At 38.6% G+C, this 17437-nt stretch overlaps 1 protein-coding gene across 2 annotated transcripts in view; it reads right to left on the bottom strand.

Annotated features, from left to right (window-relative positions):
• Positions 1-10188, bottom strand: part of RGMA (repulsive guidance molecule BMP co-receptor a) — a 38176-nt gene extending 27988 nt beyond the window's left edge. The window contains exon 1 of one of the 2 annotated variants that reach the window (XM_075207710.1): positions 10045-10188. In XM_075207710.1, coding sequence (XP_075063811.1) covers positions 10045-10058 — 14 coding nt within the window. In that variant the 5' untranslated portion in view covers positions 10059-10188. The remainder of the gene's footprint in view (positions 1-10044) is intronic. The other variant, XM_075207711.1, reaches the window with a different exon arrangement.
• Positions 10189-17437: the final 7249 nt, after the last annotated feature.

The following is a 17437-nucleotide window of genomic DNA, read 5'->3' as shown; positions in this document are numbered from 1 at the left end:
TTTGCTAGTTTTATTCATATGTAAGAAGGAATACTATATTTGTTCTATTATATCAAGCCTAATAGCAAATGTGTTTTTTTGCTATCGAAAACAAACCTTTCTTGTCATTTTGGCCCAGTTATGTGTATGCATATGTGGGTGTATGTATGCCTGGTGTACACCTGGCATATATGCTACAGGTGCAGAGCTGGATGCCTCTTGAGATGCCTGTCACTCAGCATGTGAACCCAAATCATGCCTCCCAAGTGTCCCAATTTAGGCAGGACAGTTCCGATTTGAGGTATTCTATTCAATGAAGGGGTTTGGAGGGGAGGGGAGGACAGAACAGGGCAGCCTAGCGATTCAAAAGTGCTAGTCACGCTCCTGGATGCAACCATGGCCCACTGCAATTTGACTACAGCCCCAGTCCCGTCACCATGCAGCCTATACAAGTGTTGGGAGGTATATATAAATACACTACTTTTATTGGATTTTTTTGCGTAAATTATGCCCAATTTGTGTCAAACTCGACATCAGGCCCATTGATCGGTGCTGACTTTTCACCGCAGCTCTGTTAAAGGAGAAAGTGTAGGGAGGTAATATTTTAGTTATCTCCCAACTTCACTCCAGACAGTTGAAGCTCCTCCCACATTTTTAGGATAGTGTCCTGATGGGATCTCAAACAGGTCAAAAAGCTGATAATACAGTCTTATAGAGTTACTGTGACATCACTGAGCCTGCTGTGTTTATAAATCCACCGATGCTACATGACAAATCTACAAAGCTGTCCTGGTGGAGATATTTAGCTAAGTATAAGCACTCCAGTTATCTTATGTATAGTGCAATGTCCAGGAGACTCCCGAAATCTGGGTCGGTCTCCCGAACCGGCAAGTACCTGGCCAAAATAATGCAATTTGCGGTGAATCACGTCATTTTGGCCCCTCCACCTTCATCAAAACATCATTTTCGATGCGGGGGCGGGGGAAAAATGACGCGATTGACTGCGCCCCACCCCTCCCGCCTTCTAGCCATGCCCCCTGTCTGGGATCTCCCGGACTTCAGTGCCTAAAAGTAGGCAAGTATGATATAGTGTTTAGCTTGGTAATGCTCAGCCTTTGATATATATTAATTTCCAAAAGTGTTTTTACTTCTTCTTTAAGAAAAGGTTAGATGATAGAGACAAATTTTAAATGTTTCTGCAGAAGAAATTGGTACCTATTTTTATCCAGTAAATGTTGCAGCTTTAACAGTAAACCAATCATTGTCTACAGATCTTCCTTTATCTTTAAAAAAACAACTTGCATTGCAAAACTGCAATTCCAGACTATTTAATGTGCAAAAGAATTGCAGTCTAGAATGGATTTAAATACACTATAAAAAGCAGAGCAGGTGAAGATTGTCACATTTGTATGACACATAGCACTTCAGTTTCCTATGTGAGTTTTTTCCTTCACCAGAGTATTCCAGAAACAGACTCATATAATTTTATGGACCTCAATCTGTTTGAAGTAGTTACAAATCATGATACAGCAGATAAGATGGACTTTCAACCACACAGAACATTGTAAGTATATTTATACTTAATTAATGACATCACAAACTCATATTGAAAGCAGAAGTACATGTTATACGGAAGGGATAAGCTGGTAATGATTCCTCAATAGAGACATTTGCAACATTGAAAATTTTAGATGTGCAAGCTTCCAGATCTTGCCTTAAGTTCATTGAAATGGACTTTGGCCTATGGAGGGGATACAATTTTCCTTTGTACTTCTATTTCCTCTTTTGAAGACGTTTTATTGTAGGCCACTGAACGGACACAAGACTAAACTCAAAAATGGACAAAGTCTACAGTGCAACGTATTTGCTTTCTACTAGTATATGAACTATAACTGAACTTTTGAAAAGTGCAAAGTAAGAGATTAGATATTTAAGATCCATACATGGAGAAATGTCCATAAATAGCAATAACAGCACCAACCTTAAATGTCAGAGGTTTAGAAAACAACTTCTATATATAAATCTGTGATTCTGTCAATATATTATTGTGAGGCAATACTCTAAGAAAGTCATAGTTTGGTATCGAGCTGTCATTTCCTTTGATCCAAAACTCTTACATGACCTGGATTTAAGTTCCTTTGCAAAAGAATACAGAGACACATGTTTGACTGCAAGCCCTATAAACAAAAATGACGTGTTGACGTGTGTTGCGTCTGCGCCTCACTGCGACCAGGACGTATTTACATGGTCACGCCTTCACAATTCCGCGTTCCTCCCATTCTCTCGTAGTGAGCCGCAAGCTGTCGCAAGTGTTAATTGCGTCCAAGATGCCTGCGGACATGGTGTTTGCTGCACATGTGTGATAGTGTTTTTATGTTCGATGGGCCTTAAACGGACTTTACGTTCGACTCTAAATGAGGTCCATAGTGATTGAGAAGCAATAGTTTGGAGCAATTATGAGGGGGGCAGGCAAAGTACAGCCATGTCATGTCCCAAACAATTAGCTGGTTTTGTGACAGAAATCAAGTTATTAGAAATGTTTTATGTTACTTCTAATGGAGAGTGGAAACAATTTTCTTTTCTAGTCTTCTGCCTTGGTACCGCCTTGAATTAGAGGTTGATTAGAGCATGCTAATGATCATTATGCACAATAAATACATTTGTACATATGTATACATGCCTTGTGTGGTCTTATTTTCATAATTCAAACAAGAAAATAGACATAGACAGTAATAGACATAGACAGTAACAGCAGCAGCTGCAGAGTGCTATAGAGTGAAAAGTACAAAATAAATGGCCTGAAAGCAAAATATATACTCTTTTAGATTGTACGTCTATGTGAATATGTCAAAACATTCTTGTAAACAAAATACGTTTAGTTAAGGTATATTGTTTACCAAACAGATTAAGGCTAAAACCATCCTAACGTAAAAATTCAGATTGTGGAGGAGTTTAGTCAATTCTAATATAATACTGAATGCTTCTTACTGGGGTCCAGAGCCAGCTGGTCCCCTGATGTCTGAGACAGGTGATAGTAGGAGCAAGGACTGCACCTCTTGACCGTTACAGGATTAGGAGGAACGCCAAACCCGGGTAAGCATTTAGCCCAAAACCATGTTCACTTGGCGATCAGGGAACTTCTCATTACGGGAAAGTAGTACTGTAGTGTACACAAGGTGTATAGTAAGGAGTCATATGCATAGTGTATTTCCTTTATACTAGAATATTATTTTCATAATCTCATCAGGAAAGGAAAATAAAACTGGTATATTTCAAGATGCAGATGGCAAAGAGAGAAAAGTTATGTTTGTTTACTTCACAAACCTGTGCAAATTTGCATCTGCTGGAAACTGCACCCCGGTGATTTTTCCATGATTACAGAATATTGTATAAATATGTTGTACCTTGATTCACACTCCAGTGTTTGGCAGAACACAGTGATCAGCCCTGCCAGGACTGTGGTGATCACACCCTTATATGTGCATAAAACAGATCTCAAACACTATCAAAATGTACTGGATATGTCTACGGAGACAGCGACTGCTCCTGGCTAATACCGAGTGTGTATTTTTTACGCTAGATGGAGCCTTCGTTATGCAGCACAAAGTACACAAGACATTAAATCTGGACAAGGATAGCGTAGAACAATTGGGCTGACAACACCACATGTAACCCTTCACAAGCCAAGGAACATAGTTTTGGATCCCTGGGTACAAAATCCAATCTCCCACTATCGGTATGAATCAATTTTCTGCTCTGTATTTAAACTAATTTCCCCCTTTTCTGTATAGTTTTAACATAATTAATAATTTTTCTTTAAATTGATAAATTCTAGTGTAAAGAGAAACAAAGGAAAAGCTTTTTTCCAGCATATATGGAGAGTTGATGATGAAAGAACCTTTTTATGAAGCCAGTGCCAGGGTATTAGAAATTGCTATTACCCCCCAGTTCCAATAAGTCTACATAAAGCAGTTGGGTTATTTTTTAAAACTCTATAATAAACCAATAAGTGATGAAAACATTTTTATTATTTCTGCTAATACATGGGATTACGCATTACAATTTATATAGTCTACACCAAAGTTTTTCTAATCATCCTTGTAGGGCTCTTGAAAATGTATGGACTTACTGTATTTAAATGACAGTCTTGCCTCAAATGACGTCATTTTAATAAAGCTGGAACCACAGACTGTCTCAGAGGATTGATAGGTATTCTAGAACATGGCAGTGGTGAATTATTATAAAATAAATGTGTTTTTCCCTCAAATAAGGATAAAGCACAGCACCAGTGTAAATTGCTAAGGAAATGCAAGCAGAGGCAATTCTAGACAGCTGTAATGTGATTACTGTTTAGTATTGAATTGCGATCTTGGCCTGTTATTGTAATTGTGAAAAACTGCAAAACACACAATACAGCAGGCAGCAAGTACTGCCAGCAGTTTACAAGTCATCTTTCAGAATTAGCTGCTTGCCAATAGATATTGATAAGATTGTATTTTTTTCTTTTGCCCAGGGTGTAAAGGGGGTGGCTGATAAGGTATTCTGGGAACTTGTTTGATAGCCACAGGTTGCTGACCTCTGGTCTACATAGTGAGCAGCAACCTTAGGGAGCATAGGGATGGTGGTACTGCAACTACCAGCATCAGTAGCCGGATGCACAACAAAGATGGCTTTTATATTTTACAACAGTCACATAGCTGCTGGGTAGACTAGGTTAGGCTATGTGTACACTAGTGTTTGCTATGTGTATTCCATACTTGCCAACTCTCCCGGAATGTCCGGGAGACTCCCGAAATTCGGGTCAATCTCACGGACTCCTTGGAGAGCAGGCATATCTCCCGCATCCCGTTACTGGTGTCTCAAAATGATGCGATTTGTGGTGAATCGCATCATTTTGGCCCCGTATGGGGTCAAAATGACGTGTTTGGCCATGTCCTGCTCCCTCCCACCCTCCAGTCACGCCCCTCTCCTGGAAAGAAGTTGCCCAAAGTACTCAAGTGTGGTGTATTCTAACACATAATAGAATGCAGGTGAGAACACGTAAAGGGGGAGGATTTGTTTCCTTGCGGTGTGCCCATAGAGGGGCCCAGGAAAATCTGTGATATTCGGGTACCAATTTCCCTGCCATAAACTGCATTGCATTTTTATAAATGTGTGTGATATGAGTTTATATGCATTTACAAGTATGTTCATTCTAACCAATTTGGAAATGTATATATAAACGCTTCATAACAGCATCTTGTTTACAATGTGCTGCCATTGAGGTAAATGGGAGTTTTCAGCTGCATTGATGCACCACAGATGCATTGTAAATGGAACAACAGACAACTGTATGAGGTACGAGTAAAAATGGGGGAAGATTATTGCCAGAAAGAAGACATCAATCGAGGCTACTGTGGAACCTCACTAAGGGGCATATTTAACAAATAATGATAGTGCACTTACCATTAAAAAAACGTCCCTCTGTGTCCTCTGCATATTTAAGAAGGGTGCATCCCCCGCAGATATTGTGGATATCTGCTGCTTTGCATTCCTTTTCGTTTTTGGGAGCAGTCACCATTCTACAGTATGGTGATTGCTTCCAATCGCAATCTAACAAGTTCTGAATTATTTTTTTTTTCGGTAACTTGTCTTGATAATGTGAAGCTGGCGTACATTATCATAATTGTCAGATTTCAGAAGAGCAGAGCTGAACAGCGCATGTGTGGAGGGATCACATGATCCCTCCGTGTCACTCACCGCTCTCTCTGTAACTATAGTTGCAGAGACAGAGCGGGGATGTTTTTTTGTGCATGTGCAGTTTTTTCGAACTGCACATGCGCAACTTCAGAGTAAAGAAAAATGAAGAGGACCTGGAGGAGATCAGGGGACATCGTGTTCCGAAGAGGGGGTAAGTGTGATTTTTTTTATCGCAGAAACAGCAGTTTATCGGAACTGCTGTTTCTGTGATCCGTTTTTAATAAATTTGAGAAATAGTTCAATCCTTATCTATGCGATAAGGATTGATAACTATTTTTCATTTTTGCCGAACATTGATAAATGTGCCCCTAAATGAATCAGCCCCTTAGGGAGGAATTTAGTCGGAAACGGTGTGCTGCGGAGTGCCACCGGAACGGTCCACGAAGGCATTCTGTGACGATGTATCTCTGCTTATAGAGGTGCACAAGAAAATATGCATTAGTTGGTCATGTGCGCAGCCGGACATCGCGATATATCGCTGCTTCCAATTGAATTCCCCCCTTTGAGTGAGACCACGTTAAAAGTAAATGATCTGTATAAGACACCTGACATCTAAAGACAGTTACGCAGTATGCCTATTATTAGTAATTACTATTATTCAGAAACACCTTCTGATTATAATTTTCAGAAGCAATGTTAACACTACCTAGCCATCCTTCCACATTCTGTTAAGGCTTAATGTATTCATTTGTATATGTTCTGTAATGTTTTACTTAATACTTTTCTTTTCTTTGTGACTTCTTTTTATTCTCCCACAGTCTAAAAACATACTGGGAGGTTTTGGCTTCTGACAAAACTGACGTGTGTGTGTGTGTGTGTGGGGAGGGACTGACGTAAAAGACAAATATTCTCTATACAACACTGTGTGATATGGTGGTGCTATACAAATAAATTATAATAATTATAATAGTGCTATTTATATCATGAAAGTCGCTTATTTTCCTTTATGTTTCTTTGGATAAGACACAGCTCCATTGTGCTTTCTGCATTGGACACAACTGTATTCAGACATCAGCATTGTGTTGTTAAAAGTGTACAAAAAGAAACAACTGCCAAATGAGACAAAGGGGTATATTTACTAAACTGCGAGTTTGAAAAAGTGGAGATGTTGCCTATAGCAACCAATCAGATTCTAGCTGTCATTTTGTAGTGTGCACTAAATAAATGACAGCTAGAATCTAATTGGTTGCTATAGGCAACATCTCCACTTTTCCAAACCCGCAGTTTAGTAAATCTAGCCCAAAGAATTGGTTATAATGCATGAAAGTAAACCACATATATGTCATTAGTAAAGTTTGCCAGACGACACATACAAGTCAATAAATAAAAATAAGTTTTCAGAAGGTGGAAATCCCCTTTAAGGATATATACAACCTATAATGTTTGTAATTAATGCATGTACTTGCACTAAATTGTTAATCTGTAAAGTTCACCTGTCACTTACACACAGTGAAGACGGCCATGTTGTGAGCTAAACCAATATTATTGAGAATACAACCTATCAATTCACTAGGCATCTGAATGGTACCTAGTGAGATAACATGATGCATTGTTTCAATACATAAAATGTAGCCCCTCTGTGATATCACTAGTGCTCCTAGTGAATTGATAACCTGCATTATCTAGACAATGGCTGCCTTTACTGTATGTATGTGTGTGTGGGGTGCACTTTAATGCCATTATTGCGACCTTTTTATGCATCAGACTGTCACAAACATAAATGGCTTAATTTTTTTAAGAATATTTTCTTCCTATCTTGGATTATTACCTGGCAAACGGAACATGCTTTTAACCAAACTGAGAAGCATTGTCCTAAAGGCAACACGTTCTATACACATAAAATGTCATTTATATTGTTTATTACCAGTAGGTGGCACTGTTAGTCTTAACCTCTTTAAACAAATTCTTATATCAATCTAACTATAGTTTTGTAAGAACACACACACATTGTGCCTAATTTTCCAGAAAAGTTGGTTTTGGGAACCTAATATAATTCTTAATTAAACATGCAGTCTGCAATTAATCAAATTATGCACCTGCTACTGCCCATTTCAAAAGGGAAAAAAAAGAAATATTTTGAATTATTTATATTTTGCAACTTAAACACTAAATATTTAACATAAGCATTACAGGTGCATTTTGCTTACAAAAACATTTTTCTAAGATTTGTCTTGGGGCGTTGTCTAACTCTGGAATTTGGAGATTCTGTAAAGAGTAACAATTGAAAATATGCAAGAGAAATAGAAATTACGTTTTACCATGGTGAAACCATTAATGTGATATTAAATGAGAAGTGTTCAGGACCTGTTCCAAAACTGAGCTGAATTTATTAGTTATTAAAGAGAAATATGAGGATAAATATAACATCTATTAAAAAAATACATTTCATTATCTTAGTGATGGTCCACATAAGTGCCCTCAACACTAGTTTGACAGAATCCAAGATAAAACCATTTAATATTGATGATCAATCATTATTTTATTCTCTGTTTGAGGGTCTCAACCAAAGTCAAAGTCATTTTGTATAATTTATATGGAATTGGATATCTCCCAGCATGCACTGGGACCAATTTATCATTAAATACACCGCTACACTTCTTGCTCTTATTTCCTAATTGGCCAACACCTACATAGGTAAGAGATAAAGAGGCATGTAATAACCAAACTGCCAGATATGAAATGTTGAGAGTGAATTCAAATGTACATGTTATATGAAATGAGAGAAAGAAAGCGAGGATGAGTAGGGAGGGAGAGGAAAAAATGATGAGAAAGTGAAAGAACGAATGAGTGATGGAGAGAGATTGGGAAAAAAGAGGAGAGAGACTGAGAAATGCAAAGGGACGGAAAGAAAGAGATTGATTCATTTAAAAATACAGATATATGATATATAATAACCAATTTTATTTTAGTACAAGCAGGAAAGGCATATCATGATTAAAGTCTGAAAAACTACGGAAAATCTAATCTACATCACAGCTAAATCTTCATTTTTCTTTACAGTAAATGTGAATTATGATATATTTTTTTTAACACATACATAAGTGTGTGTAAACTGTGTCTGTGAACAAACACACCAGTCACTACATTCTTAAAAAAAAAGGCAAATTACAATGAGATAAGACACTTGTAGTCATGGTAGACCTGCGGCTGAACTAAGGCATACAAAGATTGTCAAAAGAACACAATGCAGTAACATTTAAAGAAAATTATTTATTTGACAAAAGCAGTGACACCTGTATATTGGGACATAGGTGAATACATCCTACACATTATACATAACATCCAAAATACAGTAATCATCATTGTCTGAAACAGGGTGTATTATACACATCAAGCGGTACCTGTAGTCACATCCAGCAGTGTGGAAATTAGGAAAGGCAAAGTCATTTCATGGTCTAACGTACTGCCCAACAACTACCCCGTTAAACTGGCAAGCCACAACTGCAGCACATTGCTCAGCAATGGTTGAATTCCTCTATTTCTACCAATAAACGGAGGGCTAAAACAGCACAGAAAATTTTTGTTTTTTACATTCACAAGTCCCTTTATGGAATTTATGTTGGGTTTACATAGCAGTAAATAATGAGGTACACATTATTTGACATACAAAATAAATATTGGATCGCTAAAAATATATGGTACACGTCAGAACATTGTATAGTGTGATCTTAAAATATGCTTTTATGGACAGATGGTAAGAGAGAGGTGACTGATAACTTTGCAACTAGTATTAAGAGAGATAAGGATACCACAGACAGACTGTACCATACAGACAGACTGTAAAGAGACAATGTAGACAATGTCTAATAGGACAAAATATACACTGAATATATATATATATATATATATATATATATATATATATATATATATATATATATATGTGTGTGTGTACATTACCTATTTTTATAGATAGTAAAATGCAGTGAAGAATAAGCAGGATCTATTAAGGTCTTTGCAGTGAACATGTGTTGAGGTGCAGTGTACACATAGGTGTAATATCTAACACCATGTAGTGATAGCACTAGGGCAGCAGAAAATGTAAGAGATTACAAAATGTATGTTCTGTAGTTCGCTGTCTTTTGTCTGATTAAATGAGATAAAAGGTGGCAAATCTCAGTCAATACAGAGATTATGTTGCAGTTTTAGGGCTGTCCGTCTGAGAAGGTGTCAAGTACACGCTGGGCATACACAGCTAGGAGTAAGGGAAGCAGAAGTAGAGTTACGGGAATTGAGTTGCAGGGGGAAGTTGCATGTCTTTGTCAGTGAGCGGTATAGGGATAAAGAGAAGACTGACATGAATGGAGATGGCAATGTCCCACTCACCTTGTCGGCTTCATGAGCCTACCCAACCCGTGGGGTCAACCTCCCATAGGACATTCAGCACTCACATGGGGGGTTATCTTCCTCTCCCCCGCATGCTGCAGCAGCGTACAGCCCGGACACAGGCACTGTCTGCCCGACACACAGAGCAGCTGCCTGGCACTCCCCCAGCTCCTCCTCCTGACAGGCTTCTACATATGTCACTAGACATACACACTTCTACAAAGGTGCAGGGTTTCACCATAGCCACACGTTTCTATAGAATTATAGATGGCATGTAAACTGGCAGCAGACCCCATGGCCCAGAATTGTGTGATTACTAATAACATCTGTACATGTTTACATGTGTATCTCTGTTTAATTGTATCCGTCTTTATAAGTCCTCTCCCAATGTAAGCGGAACAGCCACAATTTGATAATTGCAGGTATTTATTTTGCGTTTATTCCGCCACAAAACTTGATCAAAGCACAAACTGTGTAATTTTTACCTCCTGGTTTACATATGGCGATTAGCCAGATAATCGTATACCAAATCCATTTAAATCATTGCAGTTGCAATTCACATTAAACTCATAAACATAAATAAATTGCTACACAGGTATCTTACCCATGAATAAGGTACATTTACTGTATTTCCTTGTTCACGCAAGTTATTTCACATTAAAGTCAATCAGGATAAAATGAACTGCAACTTTTATACAATGGTAATTTTAATTGAATGTGTTTTTGGTACGTGGAATCGGGGCCGGCACTGGTATTTTCAGCATCTCCCTGCGAGCAATTTGCGCAGTGAAGCCCCCCTGCTGCGGAGGATTGCTGATGCTTCACTCTGCATGCGACGCCTTGGTGCGCCAATTCCGATCCCTGCTCTGTTCAGATCGGAGACTAAGGGCTAGATTTACTAAGCTGCGGGTTTGAAGAAGTGGAGATGTTGCCTATAGCAACCAATCAGAATCTAGCTTTCATTTTGTAGCATGCACTAAATAAATGACAGCTAGAATATGATTGGTTGCTATAGGCAACATCTCCACTTTTTCAAACCCGCCGTTTAGTAAATATACCCCTAAGAAGTTAAGAGAGAAAGCGTCTGTCTAAAAGAACAACAACATTTTTTCATTGTGGGCAGTCTGGTGGGGCGCCCCAGTAACCACAGGGCCCCCCATCGTGCTTCCCTAGCTTCCCTTGTATCACCAGCCCTACATGAAACATAGTGTGGCACTTGAAGAGATGGTTAACATAGGTCTGCCATGTTTTTAGAACCGGAGTCTAGGCCACCACTTTGTCATGGAGTGTGATCAGTAAGTTAGAGCTAAATTGTGCCATTTCATATGGCAAATGTAGTAACAGATACAGGAACAAAATCCCACAATTCGGAAAAAACCTTCATGATCAGAAGTGGTTTGTATCTTAGGCTTCTTACACACTGGAAAATTTTCAGACCGATGTTTTACCTACAACGTTTGTACCTGCGACTGAAGGTCCAATCGGTACACACTAGACACGTTTTAAACGATTTGTGGAAGACCAACCGTCCGGGGAGTGACTTTTGACAGCCATATTGTTGTCTTAAAAGATTTTGAATTCGTACACACTGAAACGACATATGGGCCCCCTGCAGCTATATGCCTTCAGGAGATGGGAAGGGTGTCGTCGAGAAGATGAATACGCGGAACAAATATTTTACTGAATTAAGGGCAAACATCAATCATGTTAAGAAAAAAAACAAAAAACTTGAAAAAAAATTCATAGAATTGTTTCAAGTATATGAGAAAGTTATGTCAGAAATCAGTGGCCAGTTTAGTCATTAAATATGTCAGTGGATTTATAAGTGATGCACACTTTTTTTTTTGCTATATAAACTTCTATGGGTATTGTCTACTAAAAAATGTGTTAGGCTAAAAAAGCGTGGTTTCTTTGGTGCACTTGCAATAAATATGTATATTTACTTACAATAAAGTCATAAGTACGAAACATGTTGAATATACATGTATGGTTTTATCCAAAACACATCTATAGAATACATTGCTACATGCTATTTATGTAGACTAGATGTACACAGATGTTTAATTATGGAAGCAGACATATCTAATACATATCTTTTTTGTAGACTGTACAGACAAAGGTGAATAATTAGGCAAACAGATATATGCTCTACACATCAATGCAATACACTGCTACTATTACTTTTCCCTTAGAAGCATCTAATTGCCATCTGACTGACGTGTGGACAACACACTACGTGGGAGAGGTAAAGACATCAGAAATATTATATACACACACACGCCCTGAAAGGAGTCGTAATTTGGTTGTGAATTCATAAACACTACATAATCGGAAAGGTGACTGGATCGAGATTATCAAACAGTACAACCAACCAATGAGACGACGATTGGCACTTTGAAAAGACTTTCATTCATGGTGTAAATGTACACACTAACGCGAATTCTGAATATACGAACAGTCGTATGTTGGCTGATTAGCACAATGATTGGATGAAAACCTTCAGTGTGTACCTATTCTTAGTGACCAACACAATTTTTACAATGTAGACACATCACATATATTGCCTTATTCTAGGTCTGACATAGTTATAGGGCCAGAAACAAGTAACACATTTTTTTTTTTGCAAAAAAATTTTCTTGCAGTTTTCCAACATTTTTTGGGGAAACCTTGAGCAGTTAGTGGTTATTATAAAGATTTCCTTTATTAGTTACATTTAGTTACTATTAGATGTATGTGATGTTATAGAGATTGTCCTTTAAAATGAGGAATAGCCCAGGCACCTTCACAATGAGCAAGCAGTATTCTTGTTTGTGGTTGTCAGTGGTCCTGGAACCGATTCCTAATACCCTACACTGGACCCTTTGGTGTTATTGGCAGGGGGTTTACAACATGGATGCACCTATGGCAGCCCAGTTAGTATTGCAGTTTATATATGGTGGCACACACCCAGCACTGCATATATAGCAGATGGATAGTATATTCAGACAGATGACTGCCTCTGACTGCATATAATGTCATTGTCCCACCACTATAATAGAGCTCCAACAGGACTTGATGTTCAGCTGTAACACGTCTTTATCTTTCAGATTTTGGCCATACACATTTATGTACATGTACGATCAACTCTAACAGGGATTTGGCGTCTCACATTCTTGTTGAGCGGCTGCATTGGCCAGTGTATGGTCAGCTGTACAGTGTCAAAAATAGAACTGTCTGGGGCTACTGGGATTCATGGAAGCTACATGAATTTGCATTGTTTGATTCAATGGCGTATTTAAATCTTCCTTTATGTTATGCTTGCTACAATGATTATTTTATTTTATTTTAGTTCGAATTTCTGTATCTCTTTTCCCTTTCTTGCTGCCATGTCCTGCCTAATGTCTGTGGCTCTAGTATATAAACGAGGGAGGTGAAAGATTTCGGAGCACTCTAGTAGCCTAGTAAGAGATATAATACTGGCCCCTGGGTTTCCCTTATAGAATACGGAGGTATCACATATATAAGGTAATACAACTGTATTGACAAGTTTGTGGTGCAGACAAACAGAAATCTGAATTTATTAGCACAGGCTCAGAAGAACACAACATATAATGTGCAGTCAGATGGGCTGATTGATGTTTCACAATCAGAATCACAGGCTTGGATATACATTGTGGTAATTAACGGGAAGCTGTTTAGTGTTCTAGGGAAGGGCTGACACCTGTTGGTGGGTATGTGAGGACAGATGGCGTTCATAGATGGGGAAACTTTTTTAGTCTCACAGGGATGAGATTTCAAAAAATACTCACACAGAAATAAGCATTGATGTCAGCCTTTAAAAAAATAAATAAAGCCACTATTTGATATTAATATATGACAAAGGTTGTTTATTAGTGAGCTGAATTATATACATGAAACAACAAGTGTTTCTGCTTAATAAATCCACCATGCTCTATTTCCCTCTTCTGCAGCAGGCTGCCATGTTAGGAGGGAGGTGCATCTCTAAGAAATGGAGTGACTAAAAACTTGTCAGACTTGCTTTACAGAAGTGTACTGTGTGATTTGATGGATTCAAACACTGGTGCAAACTCTGTGAGTTCCCTGTAACTTTTATGATTACATTCAGCTTTTTACCTGTATCAAAAGGACAATGTCCTAAAGGGGCTTCAGCTGCCTGTAGTGGCGTGGACAGGTTATACATTACTACTTAACAGGTCTGCAATGGATTGCTGTTAGAAAATAGCTTCATATTACCTCAGCTCTAGGACCTACCTAACACATTATCTTATCCTCACAATTATAAAGCATGGAAGATTTGTGGATACTGTTGGTTAATGACACAGTAGTGCTGAGGATTGACATTACACCTAAATCTACTGGACCCACTGAGTACAACTTTCATTCCTGTTGCCATCTCTGTTCAGCTACTGGACCCACTGATCTCAATTGTGATTGCAGTTGCCATCTTTGTTTGGTCACTGTAAACACTGAGTCCAATTGTCAGTGTCCCGGAGTTGATGTCCAAGCATTGGTGGATGTCTTTCCCATTACCCCAGCACGGGGGTGGCATAGGAGCCTCCAGCTCCTTCATTGCCCTACCAGGAGCTATTGTTGCTCCCCACTCTCTCCTTAACTACCAACTAGTCCACATTTTTTGACATCTCTCACATCACTCCATCATGCACCTACTCAATTTAACTTTCCTCTTTCTCCTATTCAATTTCACCACACATCTCTCCAAACACCTCTTCTCTTTCCTTTATCATACTTCTACCTCCACCATTATTTTTCCCCCATCACTACCACTTCCCTCCTTGCTAGTCTGCACCCATGAACTATTTTGGTTCCTGCAGTCAGGTTACTTACCAACCTACATAAGCAGAATCAACACAAAACATCTTTACATGTCCTCTTTCTCAACCCTGCTCCTTGTCATGGCTACTGGAGACATCACACCCTACACTGGGCTGCCATTCCCACTGTAAATGAATGTGCTAATGTCAAAGAGGGGCTGTTAGTGAGGCAAATACTTTAATGCCCATCTAACAACTAATTTCATTAGTTAACGCCTCACAAAGGTCGTTTCAGTATACCCAAGAAAAACTATTTCTCTTCTGACCTAAATTAACTCTGTGTTAGATGTATATATCACTATATATCATTCAGACACATACCATAGGATATATTCTAGATGTTGGACAATCATACACACAATGGGCCTGAGTAGAACACAATCACAACCTTAACTTGTGATTTAAAAAGTTGCACGCAGGTGTGTACATGGTCCAACTCTGAATGAGTAGCAGATGTGTCCACGTAACAACAGACAAACCCCTCAGATACTTTCGTCCAAATTGCGAACATATACAAAAACCCTTTATTTTATGTGTTAAGAACACAATTGCTATGAAACATCATTTAAAGTTGGATAGCATAGCTAATACTGCAGGAACAACTTTCCAACAAGCGTACAAAACCACCTTGTATTTCAAATTCCACCAACTTTATCCAAGTTTACTCCCACTCCCTTTTTTTGCTGTGCACTCTGGAACATGAGATATGTTTGTAGCATACTCATATTCATTCATGATCCATCCATAATCCATCCATGATCTATTAATTTCAACATACCTCAACCTTCTTACCAACATAGAAATCTAGCTTACATCCTCTGACACACTGTCCCCTGCTCTCATACGGGAGCCTCACACTCAAACACACTCCCAGACCCACAGTGAAGGTGTTGGAGTAGGTATACTACTTTCTCCATGATGCACTTTCCAAGTCATACCTCCCTCTCCTTTTTTTCATCAGAAGTCCCCACTATTTGTCTATGCTCTCCACTCTTTTCTTTGTGTTGCTGTCATTTATCACTCACCAGGTCCAGTTTACCAATTTCTTGAAAACTTTAATGCCTGATTCACTTATTTCCTATTCTTTGACCTGTCTTACACTCATACCAGTGATTACAACATTCCCAATGGACTTCATCTCCATTGTGATGGAGATGCCCTTCAACTTATCTTTTCTTGCGTCTATTCCATCTATACATTTTCCAGATCGATCTTGCTGCTTTCCAACTGTTTTTCTTCAGCCTCATCTTCCTCCAGAGCCAACTTACTCCACTATATATCAGTAGGGAAAACAGGACATATATAAAACAAGGAAATACAAGGCAGACAAAATAAATGCAGGCATGAAAACAAAGGGTATGAAGGACCCTGCTCATTAGAGAGTTTACATTCTAAGTGGAAGCGCACAGCTGAAACAAGAGGAGTGAGTGTGGCTTAGACTGGAGATTAGGACAGCTGTGAGCGTGTATTAGTGTGAATAGTATCATCAGAGATAAGGTAAACATCAAAAAAGAGATGGGTTTTTAGAGAGCACCTAAAGATTTGAAGGCTGTGGGAAACCTTGATTGAGCAAGAAAAGGGCCTATTCTGGTGACAGGACAAGGAGAGAGTCTGGATCTGAGGAATAAAGCAGTGGGCAGGGTCAGTGCCGTAACTAGACATTTTAGTGCCCTGCGAGACAGGACACTGGCATCCCCCCATCTAAATGGGAGTGTCATTTGCCAAGTGGGTGTGGCCACCGTAATGTGGGGGTGTGGCTAGCACTTTACTGAAAGAATTCTGCTACACATATTTGCAAATGCATTTTATATATATATATATATATATATATATATATATATGTATATATATATATATATATATATATATATATATATATACAGTGGTGGGATTCAAATAAACACTGGTGTGTCTCACACTAGTTACCGTGTATGAGGCAAGTAAAAGGAGAGTCCAGGAATTACTCTGGTGCTTCCTTGTGTATTGTTTCTTAATGAAAAGCTATAAATCAATACTTTACAAAGTAGGTTATGCAGAAGTCAATTCTCAATTTTTATCACTTAATGAGAGTTGGGGCAGAGATCAACTAACACGATTGAATATATATATTTACGTTTGAATAGAAGAAATATTATTGCATAAATTGTGTTAACCTTGCACCCTTTTGCTTTTTACATTAATAAATGCATGAAAAGTGCTTCAAAATAGGATATATATGATTGTTTGGCAATTGAAAGGGCAGCACTGTAAGGTGAAAGGATGAATTTATAGTTTAGGAAATCATAATAGGAACGAGATTTCCTCCAGTGGCGCTCAGCAGTTCGGCAGCACTTTTGCAGGTAGCGGGTCTGTTGTGCCTTGGTTGGAGTTTGGATCGTCGGAGACTGTAAGTGGTAGCTGGAGTTTAGGTCAGAATTGAGTGTTTTGTTGTGGAAAGAGGCAGCCTGATTAGGGCAGGACAATGCAGACATAGGAGACAATAGTTGTTTTAGCGAAGATGAGAAGTGGATTGGTTTAAGGGTACTTAGGTGTCATTGTGTACGTGTGGATTTGGGTACAAG

The sequence above is a fragment of the Mixophyes fleayi genome, chromosome 4 (assembly GCF_038048845.1).
Source record: "Mixophyes fleayi isolate aMixFle1 chromosome 4, aMixFle1.hap1, whole genome shotgun sequence".
Taxonomy (NCBI): domain Eukaryota; kingdom Metazoa; phylum Chordata; class Amphibia; order Anura; family Limnodynastidae; genus Mixophyes; species Mixophyes fleayi.
Note: the sequence above shows the minus strand (reverse complement) of the source record. Positions and strands in the feature narration are given on the sequence as shown.